The sequence below is a fragment of the Eufriesea mexicana genome, unplaced genomic scaffold (assembly GCF_001483705.2).
Source record: "Eufriesea mexicana isolate 0111107269 unplaced genomic scaffold, ASM148370v2 scaffold36442, whole genome shotgun sequence".
NCBI lineage: Eukaryota > Metazoa > Arthropoda > Insecta > Hymenoptera > Apidae > Eufriesea > Eufriesea mexicana.
This window is the reverse complement of record NW_016942804.1, coordinates 47,226-74,260: the sequence shown is the minus strand read 5'-3', so window position 1 is coordinate 74,260 and position 27,035 is coordinate 47,226. Positions and strand designations below refer to the sequence as shown.

General features: G+C 32.3%; 5 protein-coding genes across 16 annotated transcripts; 1 reads left to right on the top strand and 4 right to left on the bottom strand.

The window, feature by feature from the left end:
- Window positions 1–7,372: 7,372 nt before the first annotated feature.
- Window positions 7,373–11,109, bottom strand: LOC108554572 (E3 ubiquitin-protein ligase RNF13). 3 transcript variants are annotated; one of them, XM_017909890.1, is made up of 8 exons: window positions 10,605–11,109; window positions 9,511–9,827; window positions 9,077–9,269; window positions 8,743–8,951; window positions 8,474–8,648; window positions 8,215–8,373; window positions 7,906–8,115; window positions 7,373–7,711 (listed from the first exon to the last, which is right to left on the bottom strand). In XM_017909890.1, the coding sequence occupies exons 2-8, from the start codon at window positions 9,688–9,690 to the stop codon at window positions 7,482–7,484; spliced, it is 1,356 nt and encodes a 451-aa protein (XP_017765379.1). In that variant the 5' UTR covers window positions 9,691–9,827; window positions 10,605–11,109; the 3' UTR covers window positions 7,373–7,481. The 3 variants fall into 3 exon arrangements, with proteins under 3 accessions (XP_017765379.1, XP_017765380.1, XP_017765381.1); XM_017909891.1 differs by having other exon boundaries at window positions 10,692–11,109; XM_017909892.1 differs by having other exon boundaries at window positions 10,948–11,109.
- Window positions 11,110–12,228: 1,119 nt separating this feature from the next.
- Window positions 12,229–16,534, bottom strand: LOC108554570 (uncharacterized protein DDB_G0283697). 3 transcript variants are annotated; one of them, XM_017909885.1, is made up of 5 exons: window positions 16,407–16,534; window positions 12,917–14,582; window positions 12,680–12,850; window positions 12,461–12,601; window positions 12,229–12,387 (listed from the first exon to the last, which is right to left on the bottom strand). In XM_017909885.1, the coding sequence occupies exons 2-5, from the start codon at window positions 14,567–14,569 to the stop codon at window positions 12,229–12,231; spliced, it is 2,124 nt and encodes a 707-aa protein (XP_017765374.1). In that variant the 5' UTR covers window positions 14,570–14,582; window positions 16,407–16,534. The 3 variants fall into 3 exon arrangements, with proteins under 3 accessions (XP_017765374.1, XP_017765375.1, XP_017765376.1); XM_017909886.1 differs by having other exon boundaries at window positions 16,403–16,430; XM_017909887.1 differs by lacking the exon at window positions 16,407–16,534 and adding an exon at window positions 14,889–14,915.
- LOC108554571 (phosphatidate cytidylyltransferase, mitochondrial) lies at window positions 14,888–16,000 on the bottom strand. The gene has a single exon (XM_017909888.1). It carries the CDS (start codon window positions 15,998–16,000, stop codon window positions 14,888–14,890), a length of 1,113 nt encoding a protein of 370 aa, XP_017765377.1.
- Window positions 16,535–16,975: 441 nt separating the features above from the next.
- CSN6 (COP9 signalosome subunit 6) lies at window positions 16,976–18,560 on the top strand. Its single transcript, XM_017909893.1, has 6 exons — window positions 16,976–17,125; window positions 17,227–17,472; window positions 17,543–17,826; window positions 17,889–18,054; window positions 18,134–18,327; window positions 18,402–18,560. The coding sequence occupies exons 2-6, from the start codon at window positions 17,241–17,243 to the stop codon at window positions 18,540–18,542; spliced, it is 1,017 nt and encodes a 338-aa protein (XP_017765382.1). The 5' UTR covers window positions 16,976–17,125; window positions 17,227–17,240; the 3' UTR covers window positions 18,543–18,560.
- A 1,023-nt stretch (window positions 18,561–19,583) lies between these two features.
- Window positions 19,584–26,088, bottom strand: LOC108554567 (uncharacterized). Of its 8 annotated transcripts, XM_017909877.1 has the most exons (18): window positions 25,936–26,088; window positions 25,716–25,861; window positions 25,379–25,532; window positions 24,248–24,607; window positions 24,051–24,077; window positions 23,668–23,864; window positions 23,431–23,572; window positions 23,264–23,360; window positions 23,003–23,197; window positions 22,684–22,836; window positions 22,306–22,582; window positions 21,971–22,243; window positions 21,683–21,890; window positions 21,430–21,614; window positions 21,059–21,351; window positions 20,552–20,830; window positions 19,974–20,156; window positions 19,584–19,914 (listed from the first exon to the last, which is right to left on the bottom strand). In XM_017909877.1, exons 4-18 carry the CDS (start codon window positions 24,397–24,399, stop codon window positions 19,756–19,758), a joined length of 2,820 nt encoding a protein of 939 aa, XP_017765366.1. In that variant the 5' UTR covers window positions 24,400–24,607; window positions 25,379–25,532; window positions 25,716–25,861; window positions 25,936–26,088; the 3' UTR covers window positions 19,584–19,755. The 8 variants fall into 8 exon arrangements, with proteins under 8 accessions (XP_017765366.1, XP_017765365.1, XP_017765367.1 ...); XM_017909876.1 differs by having other exon boundaries at window positions 25,716–26,088; XM_017909878.1 differs by having other exon boundaries at window positions 21,683–21,887; window positions 25,716–26,088.
- Between the last annotated feature and the right edge of the window lie 947 nt (window positions 26,089–27,035).

The window sequence follows — 27,035 nt, the reverse complement described above, 5'->3', positions numbered from 1 at the left end:
ATCGAATGGTAAAAGAAGTGTATTACGCACGTGCTTTTATCCGATCAGAGACTTAACCAGGAATCCACAAATTTAGCGACGAGCCATCGATAACGCGCACGCGACTCTTTCGCCTTAGCTTTTGTCATTGGCACATCGTATCGCGGACGTAAAGAATGTCTCGCATGGACCAGCAACCGACAAACGTCTTTTTCTCCTTTTCTTCTTCTCTTTCCTTCTCTTTCTTTTCGTCTCGCTCCCTCTTTTTCTAAGAACCAGGAAACGTTTTCGGGGTGGTGGGAACTGACGTGGAAAGGAGCAAAACGGGGCGGCGTTTGCGGCGTTCCAGCAGAACCGACGAATCCACTTTTCGCGGTTTCAGGCGAACAGCCTTTATCGACACGACGGTGGCGCGACCGACAATGATCACGATTCGCAAAACCTTCGATATCTTTCTTTCTTCCTCTTCTTTCGAGGCAATCAAGGAAACTATCTCTTCTCCTTCCTTTGTTTCTGCCTTTTTCCTCACTTGCTCCCTCTGCCTTGCGTTCTAAATGTTTCAGGCAGGTTCTCGCGTTTATCGTCGCGCAAACCAGGGAGCCTGTAACGCGGACGGCAGTCGAACCACGCACGCAGGCACGCACGCACATACACACTTTTTGGGGTCGTGCGCGTGACACGGTAACACCGACCCCGTAGCCGCGCACCAGCAACTGCGCGCGGGTCGTATAACGAACGTACCGAGAGTCCCTCTTCGAGAGACGGCGGAAACTTCGGTGCACCTTCGTTCCCTCGATCTGTCTTTCCAACTCGCACGCGCACACGCACACACGCGCCGAAATTTCTGCTTCCGTCTATCCCCTCTCGCTGTTCCGACCCACTACTCCCCCCTCCATCTACTCGATACTTTTCCCATCCCGTTTGTACTTTCGTTTCACGCGATTTTCCTCTCCTAGTCACCCTTCCTTGCTCAGCCCACTCCCTATTTAACTCGCTCCTTCTCTTTCTTTTCCCTATCGCCGTTACCTTCTAACCGACCTTCCCATCTTTCGGCCTCCGTCTCTGTCCGCATGTATTCGTGGCAGTGTAATCTCGGGTGGATCTCTTGCGCGCGCGCCTCTATCTCGTCTCTTTCTACCATCCCCTCTCCCTTCCGCCGTACCACCTCACCCCGCGCTGTCTCTTTTTTCTCGTGCACCTCCTAACCCCTTTCTCTTTTAGCCCTGTTCCTTGTGTTCGTTTCCGTTCTTTCGAAGCAGCACAACCCACAAGGTGGGTGGATTCTTTCTGTTCGTCGGGAATACCACCTACACTCTATCTCTGATCGTTTATCGTTGGCTATATTAATCGCAATCGAAAATTATCACCGTGTATCGTCGAAAACCGTTAGCGGTATCGATATCGATCCCTTAAACGCGTTCGCCGTTCGGGATCAGGGATCGGTAACGCACATCGCACACTCTGGTTACTGCTACAAAATAGAAAAGTGTCGCGTGATCCGCCATCTTCCTTTTTATCGTTCCCACCTAGGTAGCTCTGACCATCTCTCCGCTCCGATTCTACCCGTCGCTCTGTTCCCCTACTTCGGCACCCAACGGTTTGCCCTTGCCATCAGCTTCGTGTTTATCTGTCTCTCTTCGTCGCCCTCGCCATCATCCCCACACACCGTTCTCTCAACATTCCCCTAACTCGCTTTTCAGTTCCTCGAGCTTTCTCCCTCCCTCTTGCGCAGTTTCCATGATCCCCTACCACCGATTTACCACCTCTTCACCCCCTTATCCCGCCGTATTTTTCCGTCTCTCGACTAAAAACAACGGTACACACGCTGCCGGTTGCCTTCTGCCCCACGCCAGCGTCACTTCTGTCAACGTCTATCACTGGCAACTCCAACGTCTATTCTCTTTCTTTCCTTATCACGATCGCGTACCACTCTCAAATTTTAACTCGATTCGCGTTTGAGTCTACCTTACAAGTATTTTCGTTAGCCTCGATTTTTGTGAAAAAAGTATTCGTTGTTCATCTGCCTTCGTTTGGTGTTCTCGCCTTCGAGTCTAATCGGCATTTCCTTTTCCGTTTGACGAAACTACTTCCAACTGACTTTTAAAAATTCAATGAATTCTCGTCATCTTGACGGGTATGCAATACACGCATACGTAGCGCAAAACATCCGAAATTCAGTCGTTTTCGAAAAATCTAAATATTCCCGATAGATTCGTCCATGGAACATCGTTGTGTTCTATACCATCGAATTCGACTGACCCATGAGGTCGAATGGTTAAAAAACCATCCGCCAAATCGAGGTACCCTCGAATTTAATTTTATGCCTAACTATCCTTCCTTGACTTTCTGTGAAAATCCGTAAAAGGTCGAAATAGGAATGTAATTGTAATCGCTTTGAACAATGTCTATATTTCTCTCTCTCTCTCTCCCTCCCTCTCTCTCTCTCTCTCTCTCTCTCTTTCTCTTCTACTCATATCAATGACTTAATCGTTTCTTTCATTATCTTTATGGTACATAATATTTTCCATACCTATTTCGTACAATTATACCTTAATAAATCTCTACGAATCGAATATTTTCCAATTCTAATCGTATATTTCATTTAAACGAACGTACTTTTCACTTGTCTTTAATTTTCTTTGTCGTAAAATAGGGCTATCGATATACATGAAATTAAGAAACTTTTTGACATTTAAAAAAATATCGTCAATGCAATGATGATAGAAATATACCTGTCGACTATGCGGTATTAAAGGCACAGAGCGCATGTACCGCGTTAGCATCCAGAACGAGCACGTTTTCTTGCGCACGGATGTACGCATACACGAGAAGGCGTATCCTATCAAGGACGTTTCGCAGCATGTCCTTCTCTCTCCCTCTCTCTTTTGTACTTATTCGCTCTCCCTGTTTCAAAGTTAGGTCGAGAGTATTACCGCGCATGACCACGGACGAAGGGAAATATTCGCGAATCGATAAATCGCGAGCAGCTGCAGCAACAGCAACGGGTTAGTCACGCGAACGACTAGCCCATTTGATTATTATTCGTGCAATTCGCGCTGTGGTAACCTCTAAATTATAGTTGCCTTTGCGACATAGCGAGATTGTAGAATAGGTCAAGCATCAAAGTTTATCCGATCGAGACGTCTGGACAAACGAAATTTCAAGAACTTAAAAAGATAAGGATTTGAAATCTTAATCAGAGTCACACGAGTACACATCGGCTCTGTTTCAGTCCCTATCGAAGGAGGTAAAACGTGGCGATCGTAGTTGTCAGTGGATCAATCGGTGTCGCCACTTTACGCTTTCACTTAGAATCTCACTGCATACTAGGTTATATCAGAAAACTACTGATCATGTATAATTCGCATATATCGTGTCACTTCATTTATAGTTACATTACTTCGCAACAAAACTGCCAATTTTAGATTCTCTGAGACGTACAACTTTTACAATCTGATATTGCGAAAAATATGAAAAAATTATTTATGATAGCCAAATATTCGTCAGGAAAGAAATTTTCGCAGAAGAGGTTACTGGAATGCCTGACCACAGGTGGATGTCGTTCACGGCATATAACTTGCCAAAGTGAATAAAAGTAGCAGCGGCTTGTATTATGGGCCAACTTCAAACGCTAACAATCGTAGAAATGAAAGGTGCAGAAATTAATTACAACCCTGTAAAAATTACACGGCCATTCAATTTTGATGATACTTTTCATTTTATGCTTTTAAGGACAGTTATCGAAGCATTACTTCGAATAGCACATAATTATCAACAATGCTACGTCTTATAATATGACGACTAATAGATCTTTATTGACCACAGATACTAACTCGTTCGCACTCATTATCACTGCATCGTTTGAGCTCTCTAATATCGTAGACTAAACTTTAATAAATATATAAGTTTAGTAAGTATCCTCAAAATATCATTTCCTTTTTCAATAACAAGCATATCCCATAATGCCAAATTTATCAGTTCAAACACAGATAAATTGCACATTTGGTGAACTTGATTGCTTCACGTAAACATTACATTCTTTTTTCAGGTGTTACCTTACTGAGATTAACACTAACAGATGAGGTGTATAAAAACACGATGTACAAAACAGAGGAAAAATGAAAAACACAGTGGTTACGATAACATATAGATAAATGTCTCGTTTACATACACAAATTGCACAACGTTTTAAACGTACATATTAATTTGTTTCCTTATTTAATCCGATATTTTTGCAACAACAATGATACATGTTACAAACACATACAATAGAAAATTTCATGTTGACGAATCGACTTGAAAATAATTATTTGTTGAGCACGATAAGATAATTGTTTATGATTTTATATCCATAATACATTTTTTCTCGTCACGCGATACGCTAAACATTATATAACATTTTTTTTCTCGAGTATGCGGAAGCGATTGCAACAATAAAACATCGATGAATTGCGACCCGTTGCAACGTTATCTAACATATGTATATACAAGATTTCGTAACTCGTTTCGAATGTATATATTCAAATACTATCGCTATATTATCGCCTATTATCTATTATAATAATAACATATTATTCGAATAATCATGAATACAGAGTTATTTGCTTACACCGGGTCATCGCAAATATATCAAATTGTCGTGTAAATCGATAGAAACATTTTCATTTATCACTATTACGTTGATATCATGGAAAGATCGTGTTGAAATAATTAAAACAGATTTTAGTTATACATATATGTATCGGAAACAAACTGGTTGGTAACATTGAACGTGCCCGATTTTGTGATCACCGCTTATAAAAAAGCAGCAAGAGGTAGAAAAAGGGATGTCAAACAAGTATAGGTAATAGAAGAGGAAAGATCAAGAGGATGAATAAGAAAGATTCAGTGGCGGAGGAAGAAATCGGGGTTGCTGCGATAGCGAAGGTGGAGAGGATGAGGCTATTCGGAAGGTTGAAGAGGCCGAAGCTATGAAGAACAGAGCACGATCTTTTCTCGTCATCGTGACCGTCTCTGGCCGATTTTTGAACAAGGAGGCGAATTCAAACGGCATTGTGTCGTCACGTGCGGCCACTCGCGCTCTCTCTCAACAAAACACTGTTAAAACCTCTTCCCTCTGTACAACCGCAAAACTTTTTTACATTGTCCCTTCTATCCACCTGATCCGCTGCCTTTTTTTATCCTGATCATTTTTTTTTTACCCTAAATTATATATTTTTTGTCTTTTTCTTTTTTTATATATATGTAGCATGTTCGATTACATTTTCCATTAAACGCAATTACTAATTTACTGCTTATACGAAAAAAAAAAAGATTCAGTTGTCATATTCGAAATATGTAGCTTTCACTTTAATATACGTTACTGTTATTTCATAATATTAATCTCAATTATTTTCTTGCATCAGTATAATATAACTGGATATAAATTGGATAAGCTCCAACTGATCTATTATACGTATATCAATCCTGATATTATGTGGACATAATAAGGTATACATAAAAAGAACGAATATAGAAAACAAATATTTCCAATATATTATAAAACATACATAATTCCTTTCTCTATTTATTCAAAAACTTTTGATTCTTTCAAATTTCTTAGTTAATCTGTCGCGATAGCGGTATCAAAAAATACATATGGTAAAACACAAAATATAAATATTTTTTTATTTTTATTCGAATAATACAACTAGCATTAAACAATACCATGATAGCAAGTATAATCATTCGATTCGAGCATTAAAATAATCAAGTAAAAATTCATTCTGTAACATTCTAAAATGTTCATATACATATATACACACACGCGTGCACATACACACACATACATACATGCGCATATACATATATATATATATACACATATGCATTCATACATACATACACACGTACATACATACATACATGCATGCACACACACACACACACACACACACGCACGCACGCACGCACGCACACACACACACACACACACATATACACACACGAGAACACGCTCGCATAATAAAATTACACATACCGGCTATTTACACAATTTTATACAACTTCTCCTTTGTTCCTTTCTTCCAAAAAATGTATTTAAACATTAATCAAATCACAGTAACCATCTCCTAATTTCCATAATTTATTTCTCCATTTCTATTCACATATTTTCTATATATAATACATATTTTTATCAACAGTATGCAGTCAGATTTCAGATATCTTTTGTCCTATTATTAATAAACTGAAAACTTCTCCCCTTCCTCTCACTCTCTTTCACACACACACACACACACACACTCACACACACACACACACACACACACTCACAGATTATATATATAGAAAATTTTGTAGAATTTGTATGGAAAATGGTATGTCAAAGATATCCAGTTATACTTTGTTACATCTGTTTAGAAAATCAGTTATGGATACTACATGCTTATGACTATCATGTTCCTCTAGAAAAATTCAATTTGATTAACATAATGTAACATAACACTCAACATGTTCGCCATACAAAATTTTATCTTTAATTATATCCTATGTCCTGCATTGAAGAAAATCTTATTTTTGGTCTTCTAACTTACGTGTGTACGTGTGTGTTGCGCGTACACGCGCGCACACAGATACATCACACACGCACACACACAATAACAAATATTATTTACAAACTTATATTGCAGATCATGTCGTTAAAAAATATTTTTTCCCTCATTATATATAATATATGCATATGTGTATATGTGCGCACGTGTGTGTACGCGCGCGCTCACGTATGTGTATATAACCGATAGTCATTATTTAACATTTATGAAATAACTCTAAATTATATTTTTTTGACTACTAAAAAAAATATGTATACTGTGGCAACTGAACAAAGATAAAAATAAATGTATATTAATTAATTGCTGTGTGCAAAAATAAAATATCTAGGCCGTATAAAACTGTAAATAAAGCTCTGAATTTTTAAACATTTTAAATATCAAATTCGTTAATAAACTTAATACTAATAAAAATTTTGGTTAGAATAACGTTTTAAATAAATCATAATTTTTAATGAATTATATCCTTATGTTTTTAAAATACTTCTTAAACTAATGAACATATCTGAAAAAGTAAATGATGCAAATCATGCCAAAAAAATAATTTGCAGTCTTAACTATCAAATAACTACTTTTATGTATTTAAAATGACTTCCAAATATAATAAGCTAATAGAGTAACGTTGATTCTTACTATTTAAACAATGGCAGATCATTTTCAAGAAGAAATTTTCGCTTACCTTTGTATAAAATACACGATGTAAAAAAAATGCTTGAAGAACGACGAACATTGGACCAATGAAATAAGTTTGCAAAACATTTGCAAACCATTTAGTCGACAAAGATACAAGTGATCATAAATATATTTCGGACACTTTAGTTCTTTGAAATAATAGATTTAAAGCATTCAAAATACTTTTTCTTTTCATAGTTACAAATTATTAGTAATCTATAGCAAATTTTGTAACTTTTTAATTTATGCAGAAATGTCGGTTTCTCCGGAATCCGTGTTAATGACATTTGTAGCTTCACTTTCGATTGGTACGATAGATACATCCGAATTTGACGTTTGTGAATTCGCTACAGCTCGTGTATTGCGATTTGCAATTTGAATGACAGGAACTGGATACTTTTGAGCATCCGAATATAAATTCACTGTATGTGGCTTGGTACTGCTCACAGAACATTCCAATTCTGGTAACTCGCCTAATTAAATAATTAAAGTTTCAATTTCTTTTTTCTTTTTTTCTCATTAATTTAATCATTAACCCTCTCAGTGATAGTGACTACAATTATCCAATAAATTATGTAGTTATTAATTGATAATGAATCATTAAATTATATTTTAGTAGGAGGGTTAATAAGAATGTACTTAAGTAATGTTTAAAAATAATTCTTACCATTGATGCTATGAATATCAAATACCCTGAAAACAGTTCCACTGGATGGTTCACCAGCACTCATTCTAGCTTCCTCATCTGGACTGTCAAAAGATTGTTCAGAATCAGAATTATTACTTGAATGAACCACATCTTGCTGTCTTGATTGCGATCTTCTAGCACGGTTAAAAGGATTCTCTCTCTGGCTTGAAAATGTTCCACCTTGAGTGCCTAATAAAACATTCTTACTTTTATAGAATATAATTTACTGTGATACAAATAATTTTGTAACTGTATCTTGTAACACGGGGAAACAAAGGTTCTTTATACCTTGATAACCTTCACGAATAAGAGGTGTCGTATCGTCGGCATCCGAATCACTTTCGTCAGTAACAACTTGTTCATCTGCTGCAAATACTTGTCGTTTACAAACAGGGCAAACCCTCCGATTTTTTGTCAACCAGGGATCAATACATTTCATATGGTAAGCTGAAAGAAAATGGTATATTGTCATTTTATTAAGAAATACATTTTATCAGTTACAAAATATTTTAAACTTTTCAGTATCTTTATAATCGTACATACTAACCATGAGCACATGGTAGAACTCTTAATTTTTCTCCTTCAGCATAGTCATCTAAACAAATAGCGCATGTTTCATATGGATCACCTTTTGTATATTTGTGCGTAGGAATCTTTTTCAAACTTGAATTAGGTAATCTATGTCTTCGTTGCCTTCTTCTGTCCTTAATACATCTAACAATCTAACAATTTATAAAAACATGTTTTAAATAAAATTGTTCATTAAAAATATTTAAATGTTGCAGAATAATTTTTATTTTATTCTGCAATTCTTACCATAAAGATAACCATGACTAGAAAACAGACCCCAACAACAATAACAAAAGGTAAAAGTAAGTGCGTTATATTAAATGGGGTATCATCATTAATTAGTACAAAATACAGTTGATCATATAAATAATTTTCTTTAATAATCAATCCTGTAATTTCACTGACAAATACAGATGGTATTAATATTCCTACAGGATCTTCAGCTTGCATTGGTTCTGTAACAAAATTTATGTTTATTGATTAACCTATTCAAATATTGGTATATTATTATGCAATATTTCCAATAATGACAATCATTAAATCTATAGTTATTACATTTTTTCATAATAAAAATAATTACCTAATTCGTTGCTGTTTACATTATGTATAATTACAGCATCATATCCAGCTTTCTGTGCTATTCGTACTTTTCTTTCAAAATTACAATTATAACGAACAATCAAAGCTATCCAATTACCATGATAATTGGTACTATTGGGAGGACTCTGTATTTCATGACATGCTGTAGGTGGGTCTGCATACACAACCATCCCCTAATAAAATTTCCCATAAGCCATAATGTATATTTTATTTTCGACTTGCATTTATCTAATATATTATCCTACATTCTCTAATAAGAAATCAAACTATCAACATTAACCAACAACATAAAATATATATGTTATTTGACCTTCAATTTTCCTAAGAGATATTTTAATCTTTTTTTCCAATATGTGTAATATAAAATATAAATAATCATGCAAAAATCATATAATACAATTACATATTAAGTACCTTAATCCCTTCAGATGGTATCAAACCTCCAAATCTGGCAGGCATGTCTCTAAATTCTTCTTCAATTTGATGCCTTGCAGCTGCAGAAAATACTAAGATATCTGCTTTGTTGCACATTACACAAAAGACAAGAAACATAAGCCACAACTGGAGTTGGTGGCTTAAGCAACACTGTCTCATTTTTTTAAGTATCAGAAGTGTCCACTGTCTTGTCAACTTTAATAGTTTAGCATATATTTATTTAAGAGTCTCATTATATATTACATTTAGTCCTGAGATATTGATGTATCCATTATAATGAATGAAATAATATTAACCTGTCAAAATAATTACAATGATTTCAGGTAATGTGTATACATTCTTTTTCTACTTAGTATATCTTATACGTTACTCTGCAATTACAATCTTTTTCTTTATTACATGTATTTAATAATAATTAATATATTCCACATCAATTAAGGATTTTCTTTTTTTAAAGAACTGAATATTAATTCTTTCAATATCACTATTTCTATATAACAATAATAATGTATCAATATACTAAATATAGTAATATCATTAAATAATAGATTGTTCCTTTGTACAATAACAAAAACATTCAAACATATCCTCTAGAGCAAATTTCCATTTATTTTAAGTAATTAACAAGCCAAATAAAGAGACACAACGCATACAAAGTAGAATTGTGTGAATCTTAATCATTCTGTTCTCAATATGTGTCGTAAACGATTAATTAACGATTAATTACTCAATAAACGATTGATAAGCGCAAGATATAGCGTTATTCTCTTGTCGATATAGAAACAAAAAAAGAAATGCATTTAATATGCAAAATACATTCGTAATTTAAATCTGATACATTAACAAATAGATAACAGGATCATAGAAAGTGATAATAAATTTCTCAAAATACAGCAAGATAAGTAAAATAAATGAATGATTAACGTGAATAAAAATAATATACACATGTAAATTGCTATGTACGCAAAAAGGTATGTAACAAATTGAAAAGTCTGTACAAATTTAATCCTGTAAGTTTCCTTGCCAATAGTAACATTCAAATATATATATACATAAATAACTTCGATACATACTAATATTTTTGTCTCTTTTTTCATCCAGGAAAACGCGTTACGTATATCACGTAGGGGACATTCAATCGGTTCGTAAAATGTACGTACATGCAAACACATGCATTCACACATGTAATATTGTAGATACTATGAGTACGCAATAAGATGCACATCGTTTGCACATCGCATGTCATTTGCACCTTCTTTAATTCGTCTTCCACAAATTTGAGGTTATTGGAATATTTTAGAACGACCTGTATATTATTCACCGATAAAACCGTAATATCCTTACGACGACGTTAGATCAACTGCGACGTTGATTAATTCATCGAATAAACTTCATGAGCAAATGTCAAAGACTCACTTCGATAAACGAATTGCCTGTTCATGACTATTTCACTAAAAGTAATTCTAATAATTGTATGTAACACAAAAATCATTTATACAATTTTTTTATTGTAACAAAAAACTGTATGTAACTTGAACACTGAAGTCACGCGCATATCACACATACACTTTTTCCTCTATTTTCTCGCGAAACTATCTGATAGAGCCATGCCGGACGTATACGTCCACGCATGCAAGCGCTAAATTTAAATTCAATTAAATGTCAACCTATAACGCATCGATGTTTACATTGTACTATTAATATCCATGTCTAAAAGACTAAATTACAGATTAAATTTTACTAACTGAAACTTTCTGTATTATCACATTTATTGAGCAGATGATAATATCTGGGATGAAGATATCGCGCTTTCTATGCATACTTAATGCATTTTGTATTTCAACTTCTTCTTACATTTGTTATTCATATAATCGATCTTTAAATAAATGTCGATATTTTGTTTATTTTCGTCAATTGTTTTTACATAAAAAAAAACAAAATAATCGTATTTAATTTACAGAGAAAATTAAATATACGACATAGTTTCTGTAAAAAGTATATTTAAAGTACACTTGATACAATTACAATTATTTGAATTAAACAAAACATTTATTACATCAAAATATTCTTAAATAATCACAGGTAAAATTGATTGCGCAGCAAACTCAATCAAGAAACGATACCTCTTTTTTGAACATGTAAAATTTATGCCTATCATGTACTTACAATTTTGTAACTTACTGATTTACTACATTTCGTACTAGAATATTACGCGTTCACATGCACATCACAGGCATGAAGATTGATCATTTACAAAATATATGTTTCAGTGAATATATAACGAAAATTTAAATTAGTATCATTCACAAAATTGACAGAAAATAATTTTATATATAATGTAGTTTTTGAATATTTAAGCAAAAATGAATTAAATTTATATCATAGTATATAACATATTTTGCTTGAGTGACTTCGAAGAGACCATATTTTGCAATTTGAACGTTAATACCACTTACAAGTATGATGAACTGATAGAGTGATAAGACAACTAATAAATAAGAATTTAAAAAAACGGAGAAATTTGATTCATATCAAAGTATTATATTATTTCACCGTAAATAAAAATATGTATAGTTAAAGGCACTCATCAGCAAAATCGCTTATACTGAAACAAATTACAAATTTACATTGCACCAAATTTAATATTTCCTATAAAATTTTAATTATTAAGTAAAATATTTATTTACTCTGATTTGATTAAAATTTTCCACGAGAAAATCTTTCGTCCAAATGTTGTGCTTTATTAATAACAGCATTTTTTCGAGTTTGATCAAATTGATTGATTTGTAAATCAATATCTCTGTCAAATGGTCTCCTAATCGTCTGCCCAGTTGATTTTGCCCTTTTTTCTTCCTTCTAAAATTTATGTTTCATGTATTATGTTATCAATGTAAAAATATGAAAACGAAATTATTTAGTAAACAAATACCTGTTTTTTCTTTTGTAGTTCGTTTTGATGTATTTCTAAAAGTGACTTCTCGCGTTTCTTATTTTCCAAACATTCAGTTTCATTATTTCCTTTAGACAAATCTCCAATTGATGTTTTAACATCGTATAATTTTTCTTTTTCCTAAAATGATATATGTACAATATTACTTTGTATTAATAATCTTCTTCTTCATAAAAATGAGCATAAATTATACCGTACTTGTTTACATTTTTCTGCCCGTTTTGCTGGAGTATCTGTCCAACATGACCTGTCAGACATATCCGGACCTGCTTTCATTCGAAATTTTCGTGACGTTAATCCTAGATTATTAATCTGAGTTGGAGGTAACTCAGTCATCCATTCTTCTCGCTGATTCAATATACTATACCCCTAAAATATTATTTATTATATTGCAGTCTTTAAATATTTTGAACACTACAGTATAATTTATTTTACCTCTTCCTTTTGTTCATTTTTAATTTGCTGCGCTCGTTGCTCCAATTGTCTATATACGTAATTACTTTCTAAGGCTGGATGATTAGCCGGCAGTGGACCTATATCGTCTTCATTTTCGGATTCTATTTGATTTACTTCATTATTATTAATTAACGTTACGATATTTGGAAGAATAGGGCCTATGATTTTTGTATTTGTTTCATTATTACATTTCTGCTTTAACAAATGCGGTGGTAATGCTGGACCAAAAATGGTATCCGAATTTGAGACAAAATCTTGTGTTATATTATCTTGTGTAATATCATTTGATGTATCTTTTTCGATTCTTTCACATATATCCTGTGCACTAGTTTCTGGTAAACAAGGTCCTATAAAATGTACATCTTTACTTGATTCCATATTATTGGAAGAATTAGTTATTAATTGCGGCGGTAAAGCTGGTCCGTATGTCGTAGTTTTCTCAGCATACATATGAGATGAGAATACTGCAACATCTGTTGCTTTTACAGAAGAATTATTCAGATGCAAGGAAGTTTGCTCACTAAAATTTAAATTTTCTTCCTTACTATTGAAATCAATTGTATTTTTCCTTGATTCCATCGGTATAGGCGATGTAGTACCTAATAAGGAATCTGAAATGGTACCAGAATTATTATTACTGGAACCATACAACATATCATTCTTCCTTGCATTTACCTTTGGCGATCCTTCCACGGGTTTGATTTCTATCACGTGCTTCTTCGATGAATTATCATATTCGTTGCTTGAATTTCTTTTTTTTGACTTCTTATTACGTTCTTGTGATAGTAAATTTTTATTTTTTACATCCGAACTATCAGACATATTTTCATCCGTTTCTGATAAGATATCAAATTCAGATAAATTTAATTCCTTATATTCCTGACACTCCACTGAAAGATCTCTTTTCGTTAATGATTCATTACCGCTATGACCCTGTTCTACATCTTTAGGCGAAGGATACTCTTGTAAGCGTTGCCCTTCATTCTCTTTTGCCGATATCTTTTTATGTGTACTGTATTTTTCAGATTCTCCTCGAAATTTACCGTGATCTTCAGATCTCATTTTATATGACTGGTAACTTTTATCACGGGTTCTGTCACAAACATGATGCCTATACTTTTCATGAGATTTATTTCTGTGCTTGTCATTTTGAGAACTATCATTTTCATTTCTCCTACGACATCGTTCTTGAGATCTATTTCTTCGATGCTCGTTTCGATCTCGATTTTTGTGTCGTTTTGTGTCTTTTGTTTTATGTTTCAAAGATAACGAACTATTTTTAGAATCCGTACTAACATCCTTCGCAATCTTATGATCCTTATTATCTTCACGTCTTGAGTTTCTTGACTCAAGAGAATGTTTTGAGTACTTAGTAGGATATTTGAAATCTTTATTATCAATATCTAATTCTTTTGAAGGTCTATATTCTTCTCTATTACAGTTATGTTTAGACTTGTCTGTTCTATCTTTATATTTTATGTCATCATAGCAAAGCTCCTGTTCCGACTTCAATCTCGATAGTTTTCCTAACTTCGTGTCCAGCTGAACATTATCTTTACGAGTGGCTTCGAAGCGAAATCGTCGTCCATCATCACTGTCTTGACTTTCGGAATCAGAGTCCATTGTTGTCATAATTAGTTACAAACTGAAAATAGCGTAAATTTATTTTTTTACATATACATAACAAATACACATGGTAGCACTTTGTAATGTAAATATTTTAATACAACACCATACATATGCATAACAGAATTTAATTTTAATTTTTAATTATTTTAGTCAGCAAAATAGAACAATATTTTATAAAAATATTTTAAAGCATTAAAGTATTAAGTAATACTTGGGAAAAATAACTACAATGTGACTAGATGAAAACTTTATTCAGAACGCATTTGTATGATACATAGTACATATGACAGAATTAAAGTATGAGTAAGATAGATGTAATTACTACTCTATACGTTTGTCTGTTTCCTTTGATAGTACTTCAGTCTTCACATTTTTCAAATTACTTTCTATTTTACTTTGACTTGGCTCTAGTTTTGGAGGGGAAATTATCTGTGGATTTGTCTGTATCATCTTCTTTACTTTTGTTGCACTGTACCGAATAGATTTTATAAATCCAGCAGTTACAATTCCCTTTAAACTTTGGGTAACACTAGATCTCCATACAATTTCTTTCAAACAATGATTTAATATTTCACCACAATCAGGATCATAAGCTATTGCACGTAAGCAATCTTCAGTATCCACTGATATTGGACCACGACGCCATGCTCTGACAAGTTTAACTTGTGGTACTCTAGGTAACTGATTGAAATGATGAATTCTTGTTGCAGGACTTATATCTTGATGGCAGGTGACTGCCATAGTCTCAAACTTTGGAATATCCACATAATTATCAAAATGTTGTAAAATTGGACTATACAATTGTCTAAAATATGCCAACTGGGATAAAACGATGTTATTAACTTTTTCTTGATTTTCACCGAAGATCATTCGAAAATCACCATTATAGGATAAACCAGCAATAATTTTATAAAATTCAATTTCTGTAAAGTGTTGTGGGAGTAATATTAATGCTGCATGTACAGCTGAATGTAAATTTTGTACTAGAGCTGTAGGTAACTTAGAATATTCATTTGGTTCGATGAGTATTTTAACTGGCTTGTGTAACCTTCCTGCTAAATATATGTCATGCCAATCTATTAAATCTTCTATTAGTGAAACTTCAGAAATTATTCCATACTTGATGGTATATCCTTCTGCCATTTTAATTAATGTATTATAATATACCTTAGCACCCCATTTTTCTTGGACATTAGTAATTGCTCTTTGTCCAAAAAATCGTAATGGCTGAGCATAATGTGTTGGATTAAGTTTTAAATTCTCAGTATGCCATTGGTTCACATTACGAACAACAAATATAAGATCCACTACATTGTTAGACTGATTATTTAATTGTTTAAATGCAGCAGATCCATATGCAAAACAAAATTTTATATTTCTTGGAAAATTTTTAAGTACTTCTTTTAGTTGTTGAATATTTTTTAATTTTTCCATTGTACTGAGATATTAATGATACAATCAAGTTCTGTAGTACATATGTAAAAGCACTCAATAGCTTTAATTCTGCATAATACTTCCTTATCCACAAATTAAAGTAAAAATTTTATAGGTGCTTCCTCTTTTTCTTACATAAATTTAATTAGAGTACAGTTGATTTGCTTTGTATTATCAAAGTTATAGATACAATTGAAAGAACGAATACAATGTTGCAGAAAAATATAAAGAAGTGGCACTTGAAGTGAAATAAATATTATCGGTCCCAAATCTTCCTACGTTTCAACAAGAAAGGTGGTAAATTTTTGGATATTTATAATCAACTGCGCCCTTTATTAACCGAGATCCATTCCGTCTAACCTAAAAGTTTTTACTCATGAAATGTTTAATTAATATACATACTCACTTAAAGTCGATGAAATATCCTATACCGAAGATTTATTATTATCAAGTAGCTTTAATAATATAATTGATTTAAAATATACAACAGTAAATAAACGACAAAATTACAGAATACAACATCTCATTGTACTATGCAACGAATTCAGAAAAAAATGATTACTTGTATATAATCTATTTTATGTTGGCTATGTAGGAAACCCGAGTTTCTGTTCTGTTATTTCATTGGGTTTAACCAATTAATTATTTTGACGTATTAACTAAATTTGATTAAACATTTATATATATATTTTTGCAATTATTATCATATGCACTTTTCTATAAATTAATCGTCTTAATAATTTTGAATGATTTTCTCTCAAGAATGTTTTGTTATAATCGGCAATATACCTACGTAGATTTGTCAACCTAGTGTATTTTTTGGTTGAACTTCTGGTATGTATACTATGATTGCTAACTACAGATTGGTTAATCTCTACGCAGAGTTATAATAATTTACATTAGAAAATAATATTTTGTAGTGTATTGTGCACTCTCTAGTTATATATGCATGTCTAAATTTGAAGATGTCGAACGCATAGTTAAACATAATTTCAAAGGAACGCATGAACAAACTTAAAGTTTTAGATCGTACTGCTGACATTATTTAAACAATATTTAAACAAAAAATTATTTAAAGATACTCATTGAAATATATACAACAAAGAGATTTACTTGAATAAAGAAGTACGTATCGTAGCAAACTGAATATTGATATTCTACAAGATGTAATTTACGGAATACTGACTAACAATTTTATGCATGTTATGTATTATACGAATGAATAGAAATAGGAAATACTATGGAGGTTGATGAAAATAACGCAGCGGCTTCAACGGATACACCGATGGAGGTTGACGAGGATACTTCTGGTAAAAATAATACCACATCAACAAATCCTCCTAGTGCTATCAAAGTAATGGCATCTTCGGGTACTGTTGGCTCTGTGTCTATTAGCCTTCATCCCCTTGTTATAATGAACGTCAGTGAACATTGGACTAGGCTTCGTGCCCAAGAAGGGATAGACCAACTAGGTATGTCTTTTGTACCATTTTTCGTTTCCTTTCAGTATCTTAAATTATTCTTAATTTAATTACATTTTAGTATATGGAGCACTAATTGGCAAACAGAAAGGACGTAATATAGAAATTATGAATTCCTTTGAATTATTGTTTACGTGTATTAAAGATGATGTTATAATTGATAGAGATTATTATAATACCAAAGAAGAGCAATTCAAGCAAGTTTTTAGTGAAATGGACTTTCTAGGATGGTATACTACAGGTGATATGCCTAATGAAAGAGATATTACAGTACATAAACAACTTTGTGAAATTAATGAAAGCCCTGTACTATTAAAACTTGATCCAAGGCCAAAAAATACTGATGTATGTATTTAGCAGCATTAGTTTAATATTCAAATTATTTAATAAAATGTTATACTTTGCAGCAACTCTCCGTTTCAATGTATGAATCAGTAATTGATTTGGTAAATGGAGAAGCTACAATGTTGTTTGTTCCATTGACATATACATTAGCAACAGAGGAAGCAGAAAGGATTGGTGTAGACCATGTAGCAAGAATGTGTAGTAATGATCAAGGAGAGAGTTCATTAGGTAATTTTATGTATATTAAATTAATTTATTATTATATAAATAAAAAAAAATTAAATAATTCTTTAATTCATAATAATAGTTGCAGAACATCTTACTGCACAGCATAGTGCTATAAAAATGTTACATTCAAGAGTAAAATTAGTTTTAAAATATGTACAAGCTGTACAAAATGGAGAATTAAAAGGAAACCATGAAGTTTTAAGAGCAGCCTGCTCTTTGGGACACAGATTACCAGTTTTAAATAATCCCAAATTCAAAGCTGACTTTTATAATGTAAGTTTATGTTATTGTTTTCAGAAAAGCAATTTGTCTGCATATATAATACATTATATTATTTATATTTTTAGCAATGTAATGACTATGGTTTGATGACTTATCTTGGTATTATAACAAAAGGTTGCAATAATATCAATCAGTTTGTTAATAAATTCAATATTTTGTATGATAAACAAGGTGTGGGTCGCCGTTTGCGAAGCCTCTTTTTGTGATAAGTGAATAGAATTCATTGTTTTTTATACTTATATATTTTTTATTCTATAAATTATAATGAATACTCCTGAAATTCAAGAAATTAATAATGCAGTAAATTTAATTGCTCAGTAAATTGAGTGCTGTAAGAGATACTGTACTTCTCAAATATAAACATAAAAACGAAATAAATATTGTAATATTTGATTTCAATTCACAAAAATAATCAAGTTCTATATTACTATAATTGTATAAATGTTTTTAATACATACTTCGTACTTGTACTTTTTTAAATATACAATATGCATACAAAGAATTTTGAAACACATTTTAGATAATATTGTTTAAAATAAGATATACATAGAGAATGTACAAATGGTTGATACAGATGTAGTTGCGCGCTTTTTTCTCCTTTCTTCTTTCTTTTTCTTTTTTTTTTCCCCCCCCCCCACACACACACGCACGCACACACCTTTTTAATTTTTATATTTTCAGAGGCCACATTACTTTCTCTATACGTATTCAATTTGTATTATTTATGTAATCTACTTTGTATAAATTATATTTGATATAAAAAAGCGGCCTATAAAATACGACTAAAAGTCTTTATCTAAAAATCTATTTGATTATGACATATTTTTACTTGACATATATAACGACTTATAAATATTATACTGTACAAAATATAGTATAATATATTGTGCCTCATTAATTATTGCAGGTAACTGTATTGAATTACATATTTTATGTAAACATAAAACAGAATTGACTTTTCATATGGGTAAAATTATTAAATTTAAACAAATTTCATTCTAGTAAAAATTTCTGTTTACAATTTCACTAAGTAATTGAGTCAGTAATTTATGATATTTCATTTATATCATACTAACTATATTTAATATTATCTGTACAATATAATATTCTCTAAAAAGTACAGGATTTTTACTTTTATTTTTGTACATTAAATTGTGCGAATTTGTTTGATATTGTATTGATATGAAGTATTTAAACCACAGAAAACTTTTTTCCTCTGATTCATATAAATCTTAAAAAATTGCGTTTTCTCATTATGAAATCCTCCACAAGTGATTTCTAAAGTACATTTTACTTTCACAAATCGCAAAAGACACGCTTATTTGTTGTACTGTTTTGATATTATATTTAAGTATTTAGTAGGCTGTCTTCGATCATAGTAGCAAGTATATCTACCAGAACAGACAGCATTGAATCGGGCTAAGGACTTGGTTTATCCATACCAATTATTTCTTCAAAAAGAGTATTTCTTCCTTCAGTCCTTTGTTCGATAATGTGTAATGCAAATCTTAATGTTGCCGCGGCTAAATCACCGACAGACCAATGTCTGTCCATGAGGACTCTGCTCACAGTGTCTAACTAAAATGTCACATCCAAAATAAAACTCAGTTGTATATAATTTGTATATAATTTATTACCTTGGATAAGCTAGGATTTCCTGTGGTATAATATATTAGTTTTGGTACTCCTGCCAAAGAAGCAGCAAGCCATTGAATAACGAGTTTCAATTGAGGATCTCCCTTTAAACGGGATCCACACCCCCAATTACCTGTAGCAATAGGTAATAATCCACCAGTTTGTGGACTACCATCTCTTGGTATCTAAAAATTGTGTTGACAAAAATTTTAAACTATATGCATCATTTTTAAACAAACGTGACTCAAACCACACAGAATTATTAAATCTTAAATGATGTTATTGTAAAAGACCTATGAAATTACATCATATTAATATAGAAGTTATATTACATTAATATCAAATACATATTTAAGTCATTATCAGATAGAATGAGAGACAAATCATTAGTTTTTGGAAATACAATTATACAATTTCAGGTACACAAGAAAGCGTGTATTTGTAATCTATCATGCAATAGGCACTTAAGCTTAAAAAATATTTATCATTATCATAGTAAAAGATAATTAATTGGTGATATTATTACATGCATTACATTTATGAAATAGGATTAATAAATTTATAACATAAGTTTGCTCACATTAAATGTTATATGCGATTCGAATTGTTGCGCAATTTTGTCATTTCTGATATTGAAAGATTGTGTTGGATTTATTCCTTTCACCCCGGAGCCAGATATATTTAAAGAAACTGGATTAGATAGATATACGGTAGTTTCATCATCAACCAATGTTTGAAAAACTTCAGATGTGAACGTTACTGTCCTAAGCTTTTTACGTTGAATATCCTTTATTTCTTTTGATACAGTATTGTTACTTAAAGTATCTTCATGATATTCTAAACCTTCAGATACAGACACCTGTATAGTGTAATGAATTGATGAGATTTGGCTATGTATGAAAAATTATCTGACATAGCATTAGTCATCAGTTTGTCTCTCATTCTTCATCAATAGAATAATTTAAAATAAAAAATGTGTAATTTATAAAATTATTATCAATCCATCATAGAATGTTTTCTTTATGATATTATTATTTTGATCCAAGATCAAGTAATTTTGACTGAAGAAAAACATATTGTTTCTTACTGATTGTTGTCTCCTATTTTTCTGACGGGCTAGCTCTAAACTCAAACTTCTCACAGCCAAAGCTAATTTGTGGCTTTGATTAACATCGGTAGAATCAATGAAAGGTTGTGGTTCCCCCTCTTGAACTGGAACACCGGCAAACGATTCACTAAGAGCTCTTTTCAATAATGATCCTGCGAATCGTACTACTGCTCTGTCTCTCGCATCTAATTCGCGAGATTCGTCTGCTGCTATAGGATCTTCTAACCATTTTGCTAGTTGCTCATAAACTTCTTCAAGCTCCGAACAAAAATCTTAATGTAGGAAGATCGTTTTCTTATTCTTAGAAACTGGTGAGAGATATTATCTATAAACCATTCCATAATACTTGCCAGAATTGTATTCAGTGCTGAAACTGTACCTACTGCTAGCATTTGTGTCTCTCCTCTGTAATATAGGTTGATTTTGACGAAATCTGCCTAGCCATTTTTGTTCAGCTTCCAAAGATTCTTTCAAAAAATCTTCATCTACTGTTTCATCCCGTAGAACAAAACCTCTTGAACCTCCTCTCTTTACTCTGTAAGATTTTACATAATTCATATGAATTTATCAATACAAACGATATTTTTAAATAAATTTTCTTACCTAATATCTTGATCACAAACATGACTTCCAGATACACTTATTCCTACTGCATAACTACTTTCTCCAAATGAGGTATTCAATGAAGTAGCACCAGTAGCTGTATTTTCTCGTTTTAACGCATCTCTTAAACGTTGTGCGAAAGTTCCTCTTCTTTCTGGGGTATCCAATTGAGTATTATAGTATTTAGTTACTTTCTGTTCCTCTTCTTCTATATATTATAGTACATAATAATATACAAATTTTATTTTCGGTATAATAAGGGATTGGTTAATAACATTACATACATACCCAGGTCTTCATCTATAGTATCTTTTGCACTGTGAAAACTGTCTGTACTCTGACTATTACAACTACTATAAACCGACATTTGACCAAGTGACTTTCGCGTAACTGGTAAAATTTCTCCGCTAGATCCAAGAACGATAAACCGATTTCTTCTATTTGTATAACTTGTATCATTGTACATCTTATGAGGGCTAGGTGGTCTTGTAGATTTACCATTTGGTTTAGTACGAACTTCCGGTAAAACATCGTATTTATGTTCACGTAATACAGATTTTGCTAAAAATGATAGTAAATTATAGCTTTTCAGTTATTAATTGTTTTCAGTAATGTTGTTGTACCTTCTTTAGTATCATTATTTATTGGCAACATCTTATCATCGCTTTCTATTTCTGGAGGGGTGCTACTAAAACTTTCACCGATTGGCGATAATCTGCGAGAACCAACTGTTTCATCTATATCTGAATCTAACTTTACAGGGTCAGTCGGGCTGCTTGGTATATGTCTTTGTCGAAATCCAAGCAAAGATTTGTTCATTTCTCGTAATATGTTATCTTCTTCAAATTGTGACAGAGGTAAACGTGAGTAATTTTCAGGATCAATACAGCACACTGTTACCTGTGTAAAAATAAGAGAGTATTAAAAAGAATATTAAAAATAACAGAATATTAATGTAAATAAAAAAAAAAAAAAATTGGAAAATGATATAGTGTACTAACGACATTTGGTTTTGGTAAAACTTCAAATACAGCTCTGTTGCGAGGATCATTTATTCTAGATATATGCCTAACTCCTTCGACTATTAAAACTTCGTTGTCTTCTAAAGCCTCGACCGACAAAATTGCCGCGAGCATTTCGGGATGCGTTGCTATCTAAGAATTAAATTAATAACTATAATTGTTCGTTGCTTTTTATTTCAAGAATGATCTCTAATATTTAGTTTTATATTTCTCTGCCTTTCTTTCTTTTTTTTTTTATTTTGGAAGGCTACGATTAACTCAGATCGAAATTATTTTTCTCACGCCTTTAATTATTTACATGTACAGTTTCTTGCGTAATATCACCATCAAGTACACCGCCTCCAAATTTCGCACTCGTGAAACAAATTCTCAGTACTTTAGCTTCTGGTTCCACTCTGTCTAGACGACCTTCGTGACGTATCATCAGCGGACACAAAGGAACATTGCTCTCCAACCAATCTTCAATAGTTAACCACTGTTTTGATGTCATTACCTAGAAAGTCTATATTCGTTTTGATGTCATGAGATTTTCAAAAAATTGTGGCACCAAGTACAATACCTGTCTGGAAATTATTAGTTTTCCATCTAACGCGTTTTCAGTATCAAGATAGTCGTAATAACTAAATATGCTTCTTAGTTTTGCTTTTTGTCCATTACTGCAAAATAATACAGAAATATTTTTGACATTAAATATATTTTACTTAATATTTTCAATTTGATCCTTACTTGTGAAGATGTTTGAAAAAATTTGTAAAATTAAAATCCTGTAAAGTTGGATGCGTTTTCGCCGTTCTTTTTGGATATGTGGAAAAAAACGCGTTCGCGATTAAAGATGAAATGAAGGCATAGCTGTACTCGACGCAATCTCCTACGTAAACATATATGTTATATATTGAATTACATTATCGAATTGTATTATTAATTATATTATTAATCACCTAACATAAGATAAGTTTAAATTACCTTGTTGTTGAAGACTAAAGTGTAGACCTTGAGGTGGTTTACAAGACCTTAGAGCTTTCGCTCTTTCTACTATTCGTGGTATTGTGTTCACAAAGATTTGATCTCGTTCGGAGAAATCGAGATCATTATCAAGGAAGGTTGTTAGTCCAGAAAATAATTCAGGATCCTGTATGTCTTCTTCAGGATCGAGGCTTATGCTATAAAAGAAAAACGAAATGTTTTAAATTAAATCATTAAATAGAGAAAACTTTTTAAAAACACGTAAACAATTATAGTACAAAGAACATTCAAAATATGGGTGATTTTTGTACAGAAAGGCGTTGTACTTAAGAGCATTTGGGTACATCTTTTATAGATATTGAGAAATACTTTTGATCAGATACCTTTTCAGTATGCACTGTTCCTCGTATCTTTATAACAGCATGTAGCAAAAAAATCGAATTCGTTAATACCTCCGCGAGATAAAGTAATCAAATCAAATTGAAATACACATTATATATATATATATCCGCGTTGCCAGTTAATCAAAACTCACGTATACGTGGTGTTCATCTAGAGTAGCTTCAGTTGCAACACTTACTTGCACATGTCGTGCAGTCTCTGCATCGCTTCCACAAGATCTTCGGAATTCCTGGCAGCAGCAGCTCGATCTAGTTGCTTTACTACGGCCGGCCACCATGGTAAATCACAGGGTAACATTACTAGAGCCATTTTAATCACCGATCTAAACATCAAACATCATGGTATCCGATCCAAACATATCGAGGAAGTTCGCAAGTCGAGGAAAAATTCGGAGAAGTGACTGTAGATAATCAGTCGCTAGCCATACAAGTTCACTTATGTATTATATTTATATTTCCAATTGTATTCTCCCTGCGCTCTGCACACTGAAGTTCATGCTTAGACATGTGAAGTAGTACACATTTTCCAAGTCAAACAACTATGTAACATTATGTGAAAGAAAATAGATGGTTAGTGAATCGAGTTTCAAAAGGAAATTCATCTTTTATAACACAAACTATCTATACATATATGAGCTACGTGAAAATCAGTGAAATCGCCAAGAACCGAATATTTGTACTATTGACACTACACATAACTAAATCATATGTTACTACGTGATGTTATTTTATTTTGATGCAAACATTTAACTCAAAGTTTAATCATATTTTTTGGCTTACATATTTTGTTATCATTCTTTATTTACATTACCATTATCCGGCATATATCAATATGTTTTACTTGCGAGCCTATCCTTTCAAAGAACTGTAAGTAGTACAAGTTTAAAACAAGCGCGTTAGATCTATCGAATCGCTGACAGGGTATACGTGAGTTTACGCGCGAATTGTCGCGTAAAAATAAATATTCCATGGTTATAAAATGAAACAAGGTTTCACGCGCCATGTAACACGATATTCTTGGTTCCTTGCTTAAAAATATGTATATTCCTTGTAACAGAGAACTTCTTCGTAACCTTTGAATGTTCGAAGAGTAAGTAAACTTATTGCATTACGACACTATTCTTCAAATAAATCATTCTTGAAAGTAATATTATTTTCAGTGTTCTCGAAAATTTATAGATAAATAATTATATTAAAATATTACCATTAATAATTATACTAAACAAATAGTTCATTAAAGAGAGATCATATTAATATATATATATATTAATATACACATATGTATATATATGTGCAATTGATTAATTTACCTGATACTTTTCCCGGTTCATTTCAAACTGTAAACATTAAAATATTAAACACTCGATCCACAATTTTCATTAAGCATTAGTCAGTTTTGTCCAATGAAGGGACGAATAAATCCCTATTAAGGTTCCCATATGGGCCTCAAAACTGCTCGTGCGCCTGGCGAAAAGGGTTGTGTGGTTAGTAATCTTTCGTCACGAGGATAGCATAATTAATTTTTCTTGTAGGCAGAGAGAAAACTAGCCGGCGAATCCACAAATATTATCACGCAGAGGTAGATGCCAGAATAATATTTTGCAAGACACGGCCACGGCTGCTCAAAACTAAAATTTACATAATCACCTAATTTGCTCGATAGGTTGTCGATCAGCTGACGCGATCACGAATAAAGTCACATCTTAAAGTGTGCCATTGCGTCAACGAACATGCCGCATTTCGTAAAATGAGCACTTATACAATTGTAGCGTCTTTGAAACGTAGAAAACACCCTACATAGAGACTAAGTTAATGATTCTCGGCAATGATTCTTAACGACAATATTATCATTCGTTTGATACGGTACGACTGATTTGTTCGTGACAAATTTAACACGCTAATTTGTCGAATTGTTTATTATACAATGCTACGAAACAATGAGTCTGTCTTCGTGGGTAGGTGGCACAAAACACCAAAATGTTCCACCGTTAACTACAATACTATCGTCGAGCACACGCGATGGCTGGCTTTCCTTTTACTTTGTTCACAAGCCGCAACCGGCGATTGGCGTTGTATCCACTATTTATAGAGCGGCGCCGGCGCCCTGCCAAACCCTATATAGAATTTTTGACAACAAACTTGTCTATAACACTTTATTGAATCTATTTATCATACCATCATTAAGATTTTTATTTAAAAATATTATTTATAGTTTCTATTCTTCAACATGAATTCATCAGAAATGCAATTATAATAGTCTTTACAACGAAGTATTCTGTGCTCAGATATTTATAGATAAAGACGGATTCTACTTTATTAATTGATAAAAAGAGGTAATTGTAGTGATTAACTACTTTAAGCGAGATATAAACACAGATGAAATATGAAATATACTTATCGCCTTATAAAACATTATATATTAAGTTCTGAAATACCGACCGTACAAAATTAGGAGATCTATCATGCCCTCTACGATTTAAAGCGGTGAATCTAAGTATTATATTCAATTAAACTACAAAAGTTGGGAAAGTTGGGGATCGATTTAAAACGATATCTTTTGGTACTTTCTCATATGAACATAGATACGGTTGGGTATATTACTTATTATTTGTTTTCTTTTATTCAAGAAAGGTTAAGTTTCATACATTATTATTTTATTATGTAAAAAGCTTTTACTACTCGGAAATTATAAAAGAATTTTTATCCGATAGTTTTGTGAATAAAACATTTATAAAATTCAGGTGAAATATTACTGTCTTATTTGGAAACTATTTTACAATGTATTAATTTTTTACATAAAACATGTATAAAAATTACACTAAATTATAATTGATTGACAAACACAGACAAGTTTAGTTCAGTTTCACGTACTCTGAATGTAAAGATGTGTTCGAAAAAAAGGCTGTAGTAGGAAAAGATATTTATTACACTTGATTACACAATAATAAATAAAAAATACTTATAATA

Bases quoted from the DNA above. Each gene is read 5' to 3' on its own strand.
- LOC108554572 (XM_017909890.1), bottom strand. From the start codon at position 9,690: ATGAGACAGTGTTGCTTAAGCCACCAACTCCAGTTGTGGCTTATGTTT. The intron at 9,270-9,510 runs GTACTTAATATG...AAATTTTATTAG, and splicing joins TACCATCTGAAGGGATTAAG to GGGATGGTTGTGTATGCAGA. The intron at 8,952-9,076 runs GTAATTATTTTT...ATTTTGTTACAG, and splicing joins TGTAAACAGCAACGAATTAG to AACCAATGCAAGCTGAAGAT.
- LOC108554570 (XM_017909885.1), bottom strand. From the start codon at position 14,569: ATGACAACAATGGACTCTGATTCCGAAAGTCAAGACAGTGATGATGGA. The intron at 12,851-12,916 runs GTAAAATAAATT...ATAATATTTTAG, and splicing joins AAAATGAACAAAAGGAAGAG to GGGTATAGTATATTGAATCA. The intron at 12,602-12,679 runs GTACGGTATAAT...ATATCATTTTAG, and splicing joins GGGCAGAAAAATGTAAACAA to GAAAAAGAAAAATTATACGA.
- LOC108554571 (XM_017909888.1), bottom strand. From the start codon at position 16,000: ATGGAAAAATTAAAAAATATTCAACAACTAAAAGAAGTACTTAAAAAT.
- CSN6 (XM_017909893.1), top strand. From the start codon at position 17,241: ATGGAGGTTGATGAAAATAACGCAGCGGCTTCAACGGATACACCGATG. The intron at 17,827-17,888 runs GTATGTATTTAG...TATACTTTGCAG, and splicing joins CAAGGCCAAAAAATACTGAT to CAACTCTCCGTTTCAATGTA. The intron at 18,055-18,133 runs GTAATTTTATGT...TCATAATAATAG, and splicing joins TCAAGGAGAGAGTTCATTAG to TTGCAGAACATCTTACTGCA.
- LOC108554567 (XM_017909876.1), bottom strand. From the start codon at position 24,399: ATGTTTAGATCGGTGATTAAAATGGCTCTAGTAATGTTACCCTGTGAT. The intron at 23,361-23,430 runs GTAAGGATCAAA...ATTATTTTGCAG, and splicing joins TTTTTCAAACATCTTCACAA to TAATGGACAAAAAGCAAAAC. The intron at 21,891-21,970 runs GTATGTATGTAA...TATAATATATAG, and splicing joins TACTATAGATGAAGACCTGG to AAGAAGAGGAACAGAAAGTA.